Source organism: Engystomops pustulosus, chromosome 9 (assembly GCF_040894005.1).
Source record: "Engystomops pustulosus chromosome 9, aEngPut4.maternal, whole genome shotgun sequence".
Classification (NCBI taxonomy): domain Eukaryota; kingdom Metazoa; phylum Chordata; class Amphibia; order Anura; family Leptodactylidae; genus Engystomops; species Engystomops pustulosus.
In genome coordinates, this window is record NC_092419.1 from 103,739,457 (window position 1) to 103,755,223 (window position 15,767).

General features: G+C 40.8%; 2 protein-coding genes across 2 annotated transcripts; one reads left to right on the forward strand and one right to left on the reverse strand.

Moving 5' to 3' along the window:
- The first annotated feature begins 1,678 nt into the window (after positions 1-1,678).
- LOC140076482 (olfactory receptor 10C1-like) lies at positions 1,679-2,617 on the forward strand. The gene has a single exon (XM_072123008.1). It carries the CDS (start codon positions 1,679-1,681, stop codon positions 2,615-2,617), a length of 939 nt encoding a protein of 312 aa, XP_071979109.1.
- Positions 2,618-8,437: 5,820 nt separating this feature from the next.
- LOC140076483 (extracellular calcium-sensing receptor-like) lies at positions 8,438-14,657 on the reverse strand. Its single transcript, XM_072123009.1, has 6 exons — positions 14,447-14,657; positions 13,639-13,931; positions 12,482-13,356; positions 11,910-12,122; positions 11,697-11,820; positions 8,438-10,549 (listed from the first exon to the last, which is right to left on the reverse strand). Exons 1-6 carry the CDS (start codon positions 14,635-14,637, stop codon positions 9,651-9,653), a joined length of 2,595 nt encoding a protein of 864 aa, XP_071979110.1. The 5' UTR covers positions 14,638-14,657; the 3' UTR covers positions 8,438-9,650.
- Positions 14,658-15,767: the final 1,110 nt, after the last annotated feature.

A 15,767-nucleotide genomic window follows, 5' to 3' on the forward strand; every position in this document is an offset into this window, starting at 1 on the left:
AAGAATAGAATAAAAACAGTGAACACAGTGAACACAGGATCATTTAAGTGAAAAACACAGTGAAGAACACAGTGAAGAATAGATTACAGATGTTCGGCACATCTGCTTACTTGTCGGAAGATACGCGCGGAACGGCGCGAACAAAATAGTATGTGAAGAACAATATATATGTGTGAAGAACACGGTGAGCAGCACAGAGACATGGGGCAGCGGCAGCACGGAGACATCGAGGGGCACGGGGAGACATTGAGGGGCACGGAGACATCGAGGGGCACGGAGACATCGAGGGGCACGGAGACATCGAGGGGCACGGAGACATCGAGGGGCACGGGGAGACATTGAGGGGCACGGAGACATCGAGGGGCACGGAGACATCGAGGGGCACGGAGACATCGAGGGGCACGGAGACATCGAGGGGCACGGGGAGACATCGAGGGGCACGGAGACATCGAGGGGCACGGAGACATCGAGGGGCACGGAGACATCGAGGGGCACGGAGACATCGAGGGGCACGGAGACATCGGGGAGACTTCAGTGGAAGAAGAGCAGCGGATCTCCCGACAAGTAAGCAGATGTGCAGAACATCTGCAATCTATTCTTCACTGTGTTTTTCACTTAAATGATCCTGTGTTCACTGTTTTTATTCTATTCTTCACTGTTCTTCACATCTGTTAACTTGTCGGGAGATAATATACGCGCGGAACAGTGAAGAATAGATTGCAGATGTTTGCATACATCTGCTAACTTATCAGAAGACATTCTTTTTCAATTAATTAACACATTTTATTCCCGAACCATGGTCCCTTTGAAAAATGCTCGAGTCTCCCATTGACTTCAATGGGGCTCGTTATTCGAGACGAGCACTCGAGCATCTGGAAAAGTTCGTCTCGAATAACGAGCACTCGAGCATTTTAGTGCTCGCTCATCTCTAGATATGATTAATTGAGGTGATGTCTTAGGTCTTCTCCTCTAGAGATCGACCAACCATATCCTCAATAGGAGTCCCATGGCTACAAATAGAGAGTGTATTATGTGAGCTCAACGACTTCATGTAGTGGTCCAGAGGTGGGTGACTGTTGTACATTGGTGGGTCCCATTATCTGTTTCCTTTATTTCAGACATTTCCTTACAGTATATCATCTTATGGACCATGGTTAGTACCAGTGGTAAATATTAGTGTCTTCTTAGGCTCCTTAAGGCTCTAAGAGCAAAGTGAAACTGTTCCATCTGCATCCTTATTGAGATAACCACTAAAACATATACAAGGTACTACATTATGTGTGTCCTCTGCTGATGTCTGTGTCATCCACTATATGTAATCCTACATTTAGCTCTGAATGCCATCTCCAGTTTTTAACAGGATTTTGATACTATCCGAAATCAACTTAGCTCTGACTCATTGAGGTAGAGACATCACCAGACCTTTGATGGTACCCATTGGTATCTGGCATCAAGAAAGTGACCTTAAGTTCTTGGTTGATGCAGTCCCCATGAAGAGCACTTGTCTTTCCAGCATGTCTTACAGATGCTCGATCAGATTGAGGTCTGGGAATGTAGAACCAAGTCATCACCTTAATCTCCAAGTTGTGCTTGATCATTGATTTATGATTACTATCTGTTTTCTAAAATGATGTTATCTGTCTGGCAGGATGAAGGTTGATCTCTGAAAATTCTTGTGATGATGAACCAGACCACTGTGTCCTACTTTATCATCCTTGGTTTCTCGGCCTTCACAGATGTCTGTCTCCCCATTTTCTTTGTCCTCCTCTTTGTATACTTGGCCACTCTGATTGGTAATGGATCCGTCGTCTACATTGTGTGTTCTGATCCCGCTCTGCGTTCTCCCATGTACTTCTTCTTGTGTAACTTGTCCATTTTGGAGACAATCTACTCATCGGTCACTATGCCAAAAATTCTTATAAATCTCCTATCACAGGACAAACGGATCACATTTTACGGCTGCGCTGTTCAGATGTTCTTCTTCTTAGCAATGGGAACCACTGAATGTCTTCTTTTGGCCGTCATGGCCTTTGATCGGTTTACCGCCATATGCAGACCTCTCTATTATACTTTGGTGATAAGCAAACAGAATTGTTCTTGTCTTTCTGTATTTTCATGGTTTTCTGGTGCTTTACTTTCTATGGGACAAACCATGTTTATCTTCAGCTTGTCCTACTGTGGGCCTAATGTCATTGACCACTTTTTTTGTGACATTCCCCCAGTTTTGAAGTTGGCATGCTCAGAAACCTACATGAATGAGATTGCCATCTTCAGTGTATGTGTGGTCATTCTTCTCACACCCTTCCTTCTAATTCTAGGATCCTACACCCAAATCCTCTCCACCCTTAAAAAAATGAGCTCGGTGGAGAGCCGGAGTAAAGCCTATTCCACTTGTGTCTCTCACCTGACATCTGTGACTCTGTTCTATGGCACAGCTTCTTTCATGTACTTCCGACCTCGATCTCTGTATTCTCTGGAGACTGACCGCTTCCTGGCCCTCTTCTACAGCACATTGACTCCTATGCTGAACCCTCTCATCTACAGTTTGAGGAACCAAGAAGTAAAGGCGGCATTTCTTAGATTACTGAAACGACCTCAGATATTTTGTAAGAAGTAAACCATTACTTGTTTTATTAAATGTCGTTGACATCCACAGTATTATTGGTGGGATTCTTCTGACCTAGACTATTCATCTGACAATAATTGCCTCCACCTTTCTTTTAAAAGATCGGATTGGACACAGAATCCAAATTAAACAGATCATGAACACATGTGAATTAGATAGTATGGTATGAATTTGTAATGTTGAGGTTACACTTGAGAAAGGATTGACTAACCAAGCTCGAATAGGATGTCCACATAGTGGTAAAGCAAGGTTAAAAATTTAATTAATTAATTTCTCAAAAATTGCATACTTTTCTCAGGAAAGTGTCTACACAATGGAGCCCCCATTGGGAAAAAAAGATCAAAAGTATTGAAAAATGTGGGTGCGTGACCATAGATATTAGTGATAGTTCAAATTTGAAACTTTTAATTTGTTAAAGAGGAGATGACATGAGTCTTTCTTAATGTGGTTCATTCTTCATGTTTATGGTTCTGCACCCTACAGCTAACACGGTACATGTCTACATACACACAATGGGGCACATTTACTTACCCAGTCCTGCGCGTTCCCCGATCCGGAGTGTCTGACGAGAATGAGCTCTGGCGCGATTCACGTAGATTGTGCTCCCAATTTCCTGCATGTGTCGCTTCCCCAATCAGGTCCGCTGGAGTTCACCATCTTCCACCCGGTGTATGTAAGTGCTTGATCATGCAACACGAATTTAAAGTTAAATCCCGTTTAATGTCTGAATGCGTCTCCCCTGATTTGTGTCGGATGAAAGCCGGCTTGATTGCGGCACAATCCGATTACATGCAACACAATCCCCTTTTAAATCCCGATCCCCAAAAAGTTGGAAAACCCAATGGAAATGCGGCTCCGGGACCCTTGGTAAATAAGCCCCAGTGTCTATTAATTTAAATATTAACAGTGTAGTATTCAATTTAACCTGTGGTGGTGCTGCCCAGCAACTGTATAGATTACAAATTGCCCTGGTGGTCAGTGTTGGACTGGGGATCCTTGGGTCCAACAAGGAGCCCATCCTTCATCAGCTGCTAGGAATGTGGGTTGTCTTCTCCTTTACCTCTGGGTTCAGTATTGGGTTAGAGCCTTTGCTCTGATGGGCCAGTCCAACACTGCTGGTGGCCCCTACTAAAGTGGGTGGCTCCTTTTAAAATACATTTTTGCTATTGAAACTTTTTCCAAATACTTTATAGAATTCTATCATCCACCAACTATAATAACTGATCTCTTCCTTCAGATATGTTTACAGTTTTTTTACATTAATGTGTTCATTGATGACCTGAAGAACATTTTGGCCTAAAATATAGAACAGTCCAAAACGAGTTGTTAATATAGCAAAAATCTAAACAGGTACAATGTATTTTCCCTTAGTACTTAGATAGGTAGGAATGAAGGATGACCAGACACCGTTGGGGCTCATTTACTAAGGGTCCGCTGAGCGCACTTTCATTGGGTTTCCCGACTATTTGATGCGCCGCATTTAACAGAGGATTCTGGTGCACTCGATCGGATTTTGGTGCATTGGCGCCGGCTTGCAAGCGAAAAAATCGGGGGGTGGGCCGTTGGACAACCCGATGGATTCGGACTACGTGCGGGATTTAGCATTTCAAATTGTGTCGCAAGACATGCACTTACAAGCACCGGGAAGAAGAAGGTGAACTCCGGCGGACCTTGGCGGGGAAGCGACGGATGCAGGAACTCGGGCGCACAAGCTACATGAATCGCACCAGACTTCATCTTCGTCGGACCGGGTAAGTAAATTTTCCCCATTGTCTGAGTTAATGACAGCCGATTAATACCAACGATCAGAGGAAGCAGAGGGACATAGCTGAGCTTATTGTTGTTGGAATTTCACCACTGTGCTATTCCAAAATTGGAGAAATACTATGGGGGACATTAATCATAGGGGGTCTCAGGTTCGCCTATATTTGTGCCTGGTTTGCTCTTCTTTTTGGCTCCTGATCTATGATGGATCTAGTTCTGCCTTAGTAAATGCACTTTGGAATTGTCTCATGTCTGATTCATTTGCGCCTAAATTTGCGCCAAATTTGTCTCAAATTATTAGATCTCATTTGTGAGCAATAATGAAATGTGACAGAACGTTCAAAGCTTCATCTCTGCACAAAACCGTCTCATTGTGATGTAACTGCAGGGACTAAAAGTTACAGATATGTATAAAAAAATTAAATTCTTGCTGAAATGAGTCTTTTCCTTTTTTATTATAATTTACATGAAATGGAGACTGATAATATTCTCAGATCTGTATAATAAGACAATAATCACTCACAGAGAGGATCCCATAGACAATGATGAAGTCGTTACTGGGGAAATTTTACATTTTAAAACTGAGCGGAAGTATTTTCCATGTTGCATAGAGGTTATTCTTCATTTGGCAAACAAATATCTATGTTTTTAGTAATGAATAGGATTTTTTTTTTAAGTGCAGCTGCTCAGAGTAGGTGCATTTTTGTGCCTTTTTTGCGCCTTTTTAGGCGCGAATTAGTGATAGATCCCGTGCAAACATCTATATAGGAGCCGCTCACTATGTCAGATAAGGCGCAGGGACTCAAAACCACTAAGTGCCAGACTTCGCCTTGCGCCAGAAAATGGCCAGATTTTTGCACACTAAAACGCTCAAAACAGTCTAGCAGACTATGATTAATGCCCCCCAATAAGAATAAGTCCCATCATAGTGGTGATGGGAAACATTATGGATAATGATGCTAACACCCATCCCAAAGGCTCCCTATAGGATCCTATGAACAGCTTTGGGGATACATAGACTAATATTCCCAAGAAACATAATAAAAATGTGTTAAAAAATAATTTGCGTCAAGGTGTAACTAATATACAATACTTACAGCTACTGGTCCAACAGACTTGTGATTTTTGGGTCACAATTGGAATTATTTAATGACTAGGTGATACAGTAATAATAACTTATGTTGGTAAAAGAACACAATCGACACAGTCTGACCTCTCCAGGGCCTTCTCCGGTATCATGGTAGACGAGTCTCACTGTAGACTGACAGCGGAGGCTGAAATAAAATATCATAGGATCTAGGAGTATTTTCTTTATTTGGAAGCATATTGTGGGGACGGGTCTTCTCTCCTTATAGCCAAAATTACAGAAATAAGTGTAGGATCACATTAATTGTGAGTCCAGTGAATTCATGAGTCTAGACCTCCTTCTGTCGCCCTTGACCATCTTAATAGTGATATACGGCAGGAGTAGGGAGGGTGGCGAGTTTTCCCATTAAATTTCTGTATATTTATATTTCTTTATTAGATTTTGTTTTTATAGGATTTAAAATTGGTCATTCTTAATTGCTAATTACAAAAGTGAACCAATGAGAACGCAAAGACATATATTTTCTCAGATATTTTAATAATAATAAAATATTTTCCCAAGGTTATTTTGATATTATGGTAATTCTTTACAATATAATTTATTGAATTAATAAGAAAATAATTATTATTAAAATTAAATTAAACTTGTTTTTATAAATCTTCAAATTTATTTCAAATGTATTTTTGGTGGTAAATCTTCTTCTCAAAATTATTAGATTAATAAAACAACTTCTTCCGCAGGATCGGTGTCATGTTAGAGACTCCTCCTTGATTACTAGCCTTGATCCTTGGACCGGTTATCTTCATAGTTTTTTGTTAAGTTGCGATCCTTACTCTTTCATGGGTTCACCCTATGAGCCTATGGCCCTTAGTATTCCATATTGTTTGTTAGCTGTGACTCGGGATGGTATTATATTCCCTCCGGGGACCTCATCTTCTACAATGTAGACGATTACAGTGATTGACCTCAGGAGTATACTTGAGTACACATCCAGTAATATCCATAGAGGATTTCCATAGAAGACATTCCCCTGGCCGTAGGTCCTCCCGGGGCTCTGCTACCTCGTGTACTGGGACTTCCCATAGCAGGAGATGTGGTCTATTACCAACAAAGAAGAATCTATAGATGAACAATATATGGATGGTTATTATTCAATACATCCAAAGGATAGGGGAGAAATGTCTGATTGGAGGGGTCCCACTGCTGGCAACCCACTGGGGCACATTTACTTACCCATCTTCTGGAGTTCACAGAAAGTGCATTGTCCGTGTATAATCCGCTGTGCCGCGATTCACTAAGATCATGCGCCCGATATCCTGCATGTATAGCTTCCCCGCACAGGTCCCACAGAGTTCTTTTTAGTGGTGCATGTAAGTGCTTGGGCTTGCGACACATTTGAAAGTTAAATCCTGTGCTCCACACGCCTCCTACGGCGCATGCCCCGGCTCTGTTACATTTAAAGGGCCAAAGCACCGATGATTGGCTTTGGCCAGCCGCCTTTCCTGATAAATTCCCAGCCCCTTCCGGTGTTCCCTGCCGGATCTTTGTGCCTCACATCCTTAGAAAAAGCTTGTTCCCTTGTGCTTTGCGTTTATAGGGATTTCCCATTCCGTTCCTGACTGCGCTCTTCTGCTGCCTGCCTTGACCTGTTGCTACCTGCTGCCTAAGGTCTGTGTACCTCACCTTGGATTCCACTGCGGACAAAGTGCACCTGTGGAATGACCTGGTGGTACCACGCCACAGCAAGTCCAACCCACAACTCTGGTGAAAACTGGATACCACCACTTAGACTCTGGTCCAAGGTGTTGGCTTACTTCAGTGGGTCCACTACCCCTGGAGCCTGACAGTAAGATCCGACCATGGATCCCGCCAAGGTTCTGCTTCCAGAAATGGGTGATCTTACCACCATCGTGGTCCAGCAGTCTCAACAGACGGTTAATCTAGCTCCACCTGCTAGTCTGGTTTGTCTGGATGTCAATCATCCTCATAAGAGGATTGTCTACTTTGTAGTGGCTAGAATTTTTTGGACTCCTGTATTCTTTGTTCTTTTGACCCTTGCTTGTCCTCTGACAATCTGTTTGGCTCTTGATTCTACATTTGCATGACCATTCTTCTTGGGTTTGCTTTTATCGGACAGTTGTCACGTACTGTTTAGGGTATGGTAGACTAGCAAGTAGGGACAGGCTTTTGTATGTTCCCTAACAGTAGCGTAACAGTTAACATGCTAAGTTTGCGCACTTCTGGAATCAATTTTAATTTGAAATAAAAAACATCTAAATCTCCGACATTTTGACACTGATTTTATAAAAAGTTTTAAAAAACTACATACACTTCTTCCATTTAAGGAATATGGAGGCCACTGTGCTCTTAGAAACCTTGAGTGCTGCAGAAATTCTTTTGTAACTTTGTCCAGGTCTGTGCTTTGCCACATTTCTGTCTCTGAACTCCTCGGGAAGTTTTTCAGACCTTATGATTCTCATGTGCTCTGACATACACTGTGAGCTGTAAGGTCTTTTCTAACCAAGTCCAATCAGTTTAATTAAACACAGCTTGCCTCCAATGAAGGGGTAGAACCATCTCAAGGAGGTTAGGAAGGAAATGGACAGCATGTGAGTTAAATAGGGTCTGAATACTTATGACCATGTGATTTTTCAGTTTTTCATTTTTGGGCAGAGTGCACATTAATAAACATTAAAAAAGAGTTTTTTTTTAATCTTACCAATTGGTTGCAATGAAACAAAGAGTGAAAAACTTAAACAAATCTGAATACTTTCTGTACCAACTGTATTTTTTTAGTTTTTTTTGTTAATAGTTTTTCCAACCTATATTGTTTTGATTTTTCCTTCACCATAGCTGTATGTTGTCTTGTTTTTTCAGGGGGAAATTAAGTTTCAAAGGCAATATTTTTGGTTTTATACGGCCTAGTGATTAAGCCTTTCTCTGCAGTATATTTAAAAAAGAACACAAATCTCTTTTTCTAATTAAAACATTTCCGCATTTATTGTGGAACCTAAATAACATAAAACTTTTTTTTTTCTGTGTCAATATGCATACAGTAATACCAAATTTATATATGTATATATTTTTAAATGCCCTTCATTTACATAATGAAATCCTTTATGGGAAAAAAAACCCTTTTCCATCATCAACTTCCAAACAATTTTTTTTCCTCAATGTGGCCATGTGAGGGCTTCATTTTTGAATGAATAATAATAAATATAATTTTTTATTTCTGTTTAATAACATTTTTGTGCGATTGATGATTTTAAAAAATGTCAATTTGGCAATAGTTTTTCCTATATTTTTAAAAAAGTTTTATGTTGTTTGGGATAAACACTATTATAGTTTTTTACCCTTGGTTGAATTGGGTCTGGAAGAACAAAATGGGGATCATTTAAGGGTCCGTCGGACGCATTTTCGTCTGGTTTCCCGATGATTTCCGTTTTGCGAATTGCGCCAGGATTTTGGTGCACGTGATCGAATTTTGGCCCATCGGCGCCAGCTTGCACACGACAGAAATTGGGGGGTGGGTTGTCGGACAACCTGACGGATTCGGACAACGTGGGGGATTTAATATTTAGAATTGTGTCGCAAGACACGCACTTACAAGCATCGGGAAGAAGAAGGTGAACTCCGGCGGACCTCGTCGGGGAAGCGATGGATGCAGGAACTTGAGTGTACGAACTACATGAATCGCGCCGGACCCGAATCCTCGTCGGACAACGCACCACGGGATCGTGACTGGACCAGGTAAGTAAATGTGCCCCAATGCGACTGATTTTACAGTCGTAAGGGGCGGGCAATTTTTGTGTTTTGGTGGGGGAGGGTTTTTCAACTTTTTTCCAATCCTGAGTGTTAGTGCTGGGGTAGGGCTATGCTTACACCTTACAAGGCAACAGAGGGGATCCCATCCTATGGGGTCGCCATCAGTTCTACAGAGGTAGTAAAATCTACAGAGCGTTCAAAATCTGAAGGATTTACCATATTCTTTCACAACATGAACTGTTGATGTAAATCATGTTCTGCTCCCTACAAGCAAGCTGATAACTGGTGATCCCAACAATGAGGGCCATCTTTCCCCCAGAGTTTAGTTACTAGAGTTACATAATCCTATCATCCATTAACTATAAAAGCTTGAACAATGTTCCTTTGAAGACTTCTTGGAATAAAGTTTTAGGTCTTCGAATTTAAATACTGTCTAGTGTTCATTGATGGCCGCAAGAGTATTATATAACATTTTGGGCCAAATATACAACACAGAAGTCCAAAACTAGATGTTAATATAGCAAAAATCTCAACAGCTACAATGTATTTGCCCTTAGTACTTAGATAGGCAGGAATGAAGGATGACCAGACACTGAGAAAGGTCAACATACTGAAAGTGATGTACTTGGCCTCGTTGAAGCTGTCCGGTAAGTTCCTGGCCAAGAAGGCAACCACAAAACTTATTGTAGCCAAGAAAGCCATGTATCCTATGGTGCAGTAAAACATGACAACCGATCCCTCATTACATTCCAAGAGGATAACACCTTGAAGGACTTCATAATTACGTTCTAGATATGGAGGAAATTGTAGCTGCCATACCAGAATAATAATCACTTGGGCAAAGGTGGAAGTAGACACAACAAGGATGGCTGTCTTAGACCCGATCCATACCCTCAGGTTACTACCTGGTCTGGTGGCTTTAAAAGCGATGACTACTATGATAGTTTTGGCTAGAATACATGAAATACATAGAGAGAATGTGATCCCAAAAAGAGATTGTCTAAGTGAGCAGGTCAGTTTGACAGGACAACCGATGAAGACCAAGGAGCAGAGGAAGCAAAAGGCTATGGACAGGAGGAGGACATAGCTGAGGTTACGGTTGTTGGCTTTCACCAGTGTGGTATTCCGAAACTTGATAAATACAAGAAGTACCATCATCGTGATAATGGAGAAAATTACAGATAACAATGACAAAATCAGTCCCAAAGGTTCCTCGTAAGAGAGGAACTCAACCACTTTTGGAATACATTTGGTTCTTTTGTGGTTTGGCCAAGAATCTTCTGGACACATAACACAGCGAAGAGAATCTGAAACATAATGAAGAATATCCAAGAATATTTAAGTAATAAAGTAATGGGTTTGTTCAAAGTGTAGTCCAACATTCTAGAACCTTATCTGTTAGAGTTAAGAGCAACTAGAAAAAACTTCTGAAAGGCAGAAGGAGGAAAAAAGATTGGGAAGCCGGCACTCATGTGAATAAGTCCAAGGGTAAGCGACTGTATAAAATCATGTAGAAGCGTTTATTGAAAAAATATATTAAAAAGATGCTTAGTAGCATAAAGAAGCATGGACACAGCGGCAGACAGTGTAACACGAAAAAAGGTAGCAAAGGTAACGCGTTTCGGACTTTTCTGGGGGGATCTCAGTCCTTAGTCATACCTAGTTTGCTTTGAGCCCTCACCTAAGTTAAATAGTATTAGCTCATGTGTGCGTGAGTGGATTTCCGGCATGGGAATTCCACGCCTCCACGAAGGTGGGGGGAGAGATTTAACGTGAAGAGCGGCTATCAGGGAAAATAAATGACAGAACAATATATATTAATAGAAATACAATAAGTCTTGTCTGTGATTTAAACCCTTTGGATAACGGGTGTCTAGGTTTAGGATCCAATATGCTTCTTTGGAAAGAAGCATTTTCTTCCAATCTCCTCCTCTGGAAGGACGCGAGACTTGTTCTATGGCAATAACTTGCATACTGCTAGTGTTACCAGCATGGACTTCTTTGAAGTGTCTAGAGACACCTGATGAGTTCCGAGTGCTGGAGATGGTTTTGGGGTTCGCTGCTGTAATATGTTCACTAATACGGTCTTTGAGCTTCCTCATTGTGCAACCTATATATTGTAGTGAACATTTCGTGCATTGTATGAGGTAGACTAGGTGAGTTGACTCACAATTCATGTAAGTTTTTATATTGTAGGTACTGTTTGGGCTGAATGAGGAAAACCATGTGGTTTTACTAATATATCTACAGATGTTGCAGCGTGACCCACCACAGCAGAAACTACCAGTGGTTTGAAGCCATGTAATTTTGTTTTTATACAAAGTATTGGAGAATGTATTGGGGGAGAGAATATCCCCTGGCGTTTTAGCTTTTGTGGAGACAAATGAGACACCCCTTGGTCTAGAGGACCCAGTATTTTTACTATGATATCAATCATATCATAAACAGACTTACTTGTTTCCGTTGAAATCATTGACTCAGGGCATAGAACACAGTCAAAGCAACAGACAGGTTGACCTCTTCGGGGTCTTTTCCAGTGTCCTGGTGGACAAGCCTCACTGCAAATGGATGTTGGAAGCTAGAAAGGAATATCATTGCATCACTGAGATTTTTTTTCATAAATTCTTTTAACTTTTTATGTGAAATGTTCGGTGAAATGTCAATTACCTGTCCTCCAGCCCAGATGATGGCGCTGTCATTAATAGTCAGCTTTTGATCAACATAATCATTAAAGCTCCCAACTTTTAAAAAGTGGTGCCTATTGTCCTTATGATACCAATTCAAAATGTCAAATTCTCCGTAAACATCTCCGTTGGCATTGAATGACACATTTTCTCCAGCCGTATTCACAAAGTTTACCCCTTTCAAGTAGTAAAGTAGCTGAAAACAAGAAATCATGGTTGCCATTACTGAGGCATGTAAGGTCATAGTTCCAGAGTAAATCTCATCTCAATATCATTTGGAGGGGTCCCTCAAACCCCTGAATGGTGTTTGGAGTGGGTCACAATTTTTGGATTAATTTATATACAGATAAAATGTATAGATCTAGTGCCCGAAATCTGTAACCGGAAGTTCTAGGCACTTTGGTGCAGTTTCTAGCTTTATTCCCAATGGAGGCCAGTTGTTGGCCAACCGTGATCAGCTACTGATGATCACTTCAGAGTATAGGCCATGTAAGTCAACCCTGAAACCCCCTTTAAGCACTGTGATGTTAAAAATAGTAAGAAGGAAAAACTTACCTGCCAAGGCTTTATACCCTGTTCATTGGAACAAGATTTTCCATTGAAGGGTCCTCCACCAGAGCTGCAGCGCATTAACTTGTGGAGAGCATGTGCAATGACATAAACTGCATTATGGGCCATGTACATGAATTGTGATGTTGGATCATTAAATTCTGCCGTGTCATTGGTTACCACCTTCTCCGAACCTGTGCAGGTCTGGTTGCCTCGACCTAGATTTATTGGTGAGGAGATATACATATCCGTTTTTGGCCATGTGCAGTTAAATAGGACCTCCCAAAACTCTCTGACAAATGGAATTCCTGGGTATTTACTTGGATGGAAAGTCTGTAAGAAATTTGAAAAATTCGGAGGAATTTTTCTGCTCCTTCCAATGCCAATGGTGCCATTAAGCATGTTCCAAAAATACTTCTGAACATAGGGCGAGGTATACCAAACTTCTGTGCCAATCCAAAATTTCCCACTTATGTTTTGATAAAGGACCTCTTGCAATATATGATAAATTTCAGCATTATTACAGTTAAGAATGACCACTCGGGCCATTGATTGACCAACAATCTGTACTTTCTTTGGGATGTTGTTGGTGAGACCATACGTGACGGTTTCAAAAAATTCTATGCAGATTCCATTCTTGGCGGCTTCTCTACGGATTTCCACAGCTCCTTGTACAAAGTAATCAGCTGACGAGGTAATAACCCCTATCCAGGTCCAACCAAACTTCTTACATAGACCAATCAAGGCTTTGGGCTGGCTCATGATACTTACAGTAGTCCTTAAAAATGATGGAAAGTTGATTTTGTTGCTCAAGGATGGAAGCGTGGCTAAATAACTGACCTGAGAATGTTTGAAGAATAAAAAACATGAATTGTTGCATGCTACTTATAGACACATGGACACACAAAGACATAGAAAACCTCTCTGCTAGAGGAGGCTTATGTAGAGCCTCTTTATTCTCTATCCATTTACCCCCAATTAGACTGTCTACGTAATGCCTGGACATGCCACATGGTCCAGAGGATGGGAGATGGTCTTTGTAGCTCCAACCCCAACAGCTACTTACAATAAGTACCCTTACTACTAAACTGGTTGGACCTCAGTCAAGATACTGGCTCGTAAGATGAGTCTTGATACTGCAATATCACATATGATGTGCCCACCTACTTGAGGAAACTTCCAAAGACCAAGCACCCTTGCTATTGACTCTGATGAGCTTGAAGTATCTCCAACAATTACTGGTATAATTGGTTGGGGTCCACAGTTGTAATTTGGGGTGTGGTTTCCATTGCATGTAATGGTCTGAAAAATTGCCTGAAGGGAAGCCGATTCAGAATAGCAAGAATCAAACATTTGGAAGCCCAGTGTGATGTTGGGTAGAAGATCTGAATTTTCATTAACTTCTTTGACAGCAAAAACTAAAGCCAGGATGGACTTGTAAATATCTGGGATGAACCTGAAATATACAAGTTCCGTATGATTAGAAATCATCATGTTTTACTACGTAGGAGATGTGTCTACATTATGCCCTAAACTCTTCACATGAAATAACTCATCCTATTGAGGACCATATTATAAACAAAGGGGGCGTAAAACAATCTTGATTTTTAACTTTGACAAAATCCATATTTTGGTTCAATGTACCCTCTTGGATGAGTATCTCAAACTCTACCATGTATCATGTATAGCTGAGGAGAGGGAGCAGTTACCCCAAGACCCTAGAACCCTAAAGTCAGTCACATCCATACTCAAGAGTCGGCCACCCTCAGACCAAAGCAACAAGAGGGCTAAACAAATAGTCAAGGGAATGGGTCTAAGGGTTACGGGAGTTGCAACGAGGGTTCAAAAACACCAAGCATTCACGAAAAACCAAGCACTAGAATGGGAGCCCAATATGATCTTCGCTAGGAGACCTCCCTTTCAGATGTATGTCATGGTCCTTCTTGAAAGCAGAAAAATAACAATACTCACGCGTCACATGGACGTGGAGGAGGCTGCTTAGAGAATATGGTTTGTTTGAAGGCTGCCGGATTGAATGTTGCGCTCATAGGGTTGATAATTCCAAATGAAATGTCTCCTTTCTCAGTATAATTTTTCATAGCGTGAATAGTGAGTGAACAACTGGAGACAGATGTCCCAACACAACAGAACGGCAAAGTCATAACACAGAGAAGAAGATACAGATGCATTTTGTACCTGGCAAGACAAAGTGATCCATCGTTATTCTACATTGGTGATCTCGTTGTCCATGGTTGAGTTCTACAAGAGGAGGTTCTTTCGATGGCCATCATTAATTTACAAAGACCTTTTGCTAATCCGCTTATATTTACATCATAGCCTATGTTGTCATGTGTTCACTTACAGAATATATCATGAATAATAGGTTACTCGTGAACAATAACATGGGACATGGACCCAAACGGCAAGAGATTGGCTAAACAAATTCCTCGATAAATGTGATTGTTATCTGATAGACCGTCGAGGTCTATTATTGCCTTCAAACCCACCACAAGATGCTATAGTCATATAGTCTGGTGTCTTCTATATATGGGTTGTTTTTTTTTTTTTTAATCAAAAATATATTATAAAAAAAGAAGTTTACATCTTGCTCAAACTGTCCCCGGATTTAGACTTAAAATATATTAAGATGATACCGTATACCAAAAAGTGATGAAAATAATCATAATTAATACATTTTACAAAAGTAAAATAGTAAAAATATTCATATATGGGGCAAAAGTCTATCGTTATAATTTAGACACAACTATTTTGAGCACTTGCCTTTGATGATCGGCAGATTCTCGGGAGCGCAGTGTGGAGTCTTCTGGCATTATGTGTGTGTTGTCCATGGTCCTGATATGAAGGGATTTATAGAGTCAATGGTCAACGGGGAGAGATGATTTCCATCCTCTAGGAATTGACGTCACGGGTTTCTCCACATATTTCATAATTGTAACATGTTATTGTCACTACCCTATATTTAATATTCATCATTATAATTCCGACCTCATAATTATGTCTTACAAGTAATTGCAAGTTTGATGTCGATCATTTTTGCTGACTCTAGGTTAAAGGAGGTGGCACCAGGTGTTTGGAGGAACAATTGTTTTTTAATGGTCTCATTTCTGTACGTGAAAAATACAACCCATCAAAAAGATATGACATAATATATATGTAATATCACATAATAGAAAACCTTAAAGCAATAATAATAAATGTTACACCAAAAATGAGGTCGTCTCTCATACTCCACCAAGTGACCATTCAGGTCGGAAGAAGATTTGTGCTACAT

Bases quoted from the DNA above. Each gene is read 5' to 3' on its own strand.
- LOC140076482 (XM_072123008.1), top strand. From the start codon at position 1,679: ATGATGAACCAGACCACTGTGTCCTACTTTATCATCCTTGGTTTCTCG.
- LOC140076483 (XM_072123009.1), bottom strand. From the start codon at position 14,637: ATGACTTTGCCGTTCTGTTGTGTTGGGACATCTGTCTCCAGTTGTTCA. The intron at 11,821-11,909 runs GTAATTGACATT...ATTCCTTTCTAG, and splicing joins TCATCTGGGCTGGAGGACAG to CTTCCAACATCCATTTGCAG. The intron at 10,550-11,696 runs GTAAGTCTGTTT...ATTATGTTTCAG, and splicing joins AATGATTTCAACGGAAACAA to ATTCTCTTCGCTGTGTTATG.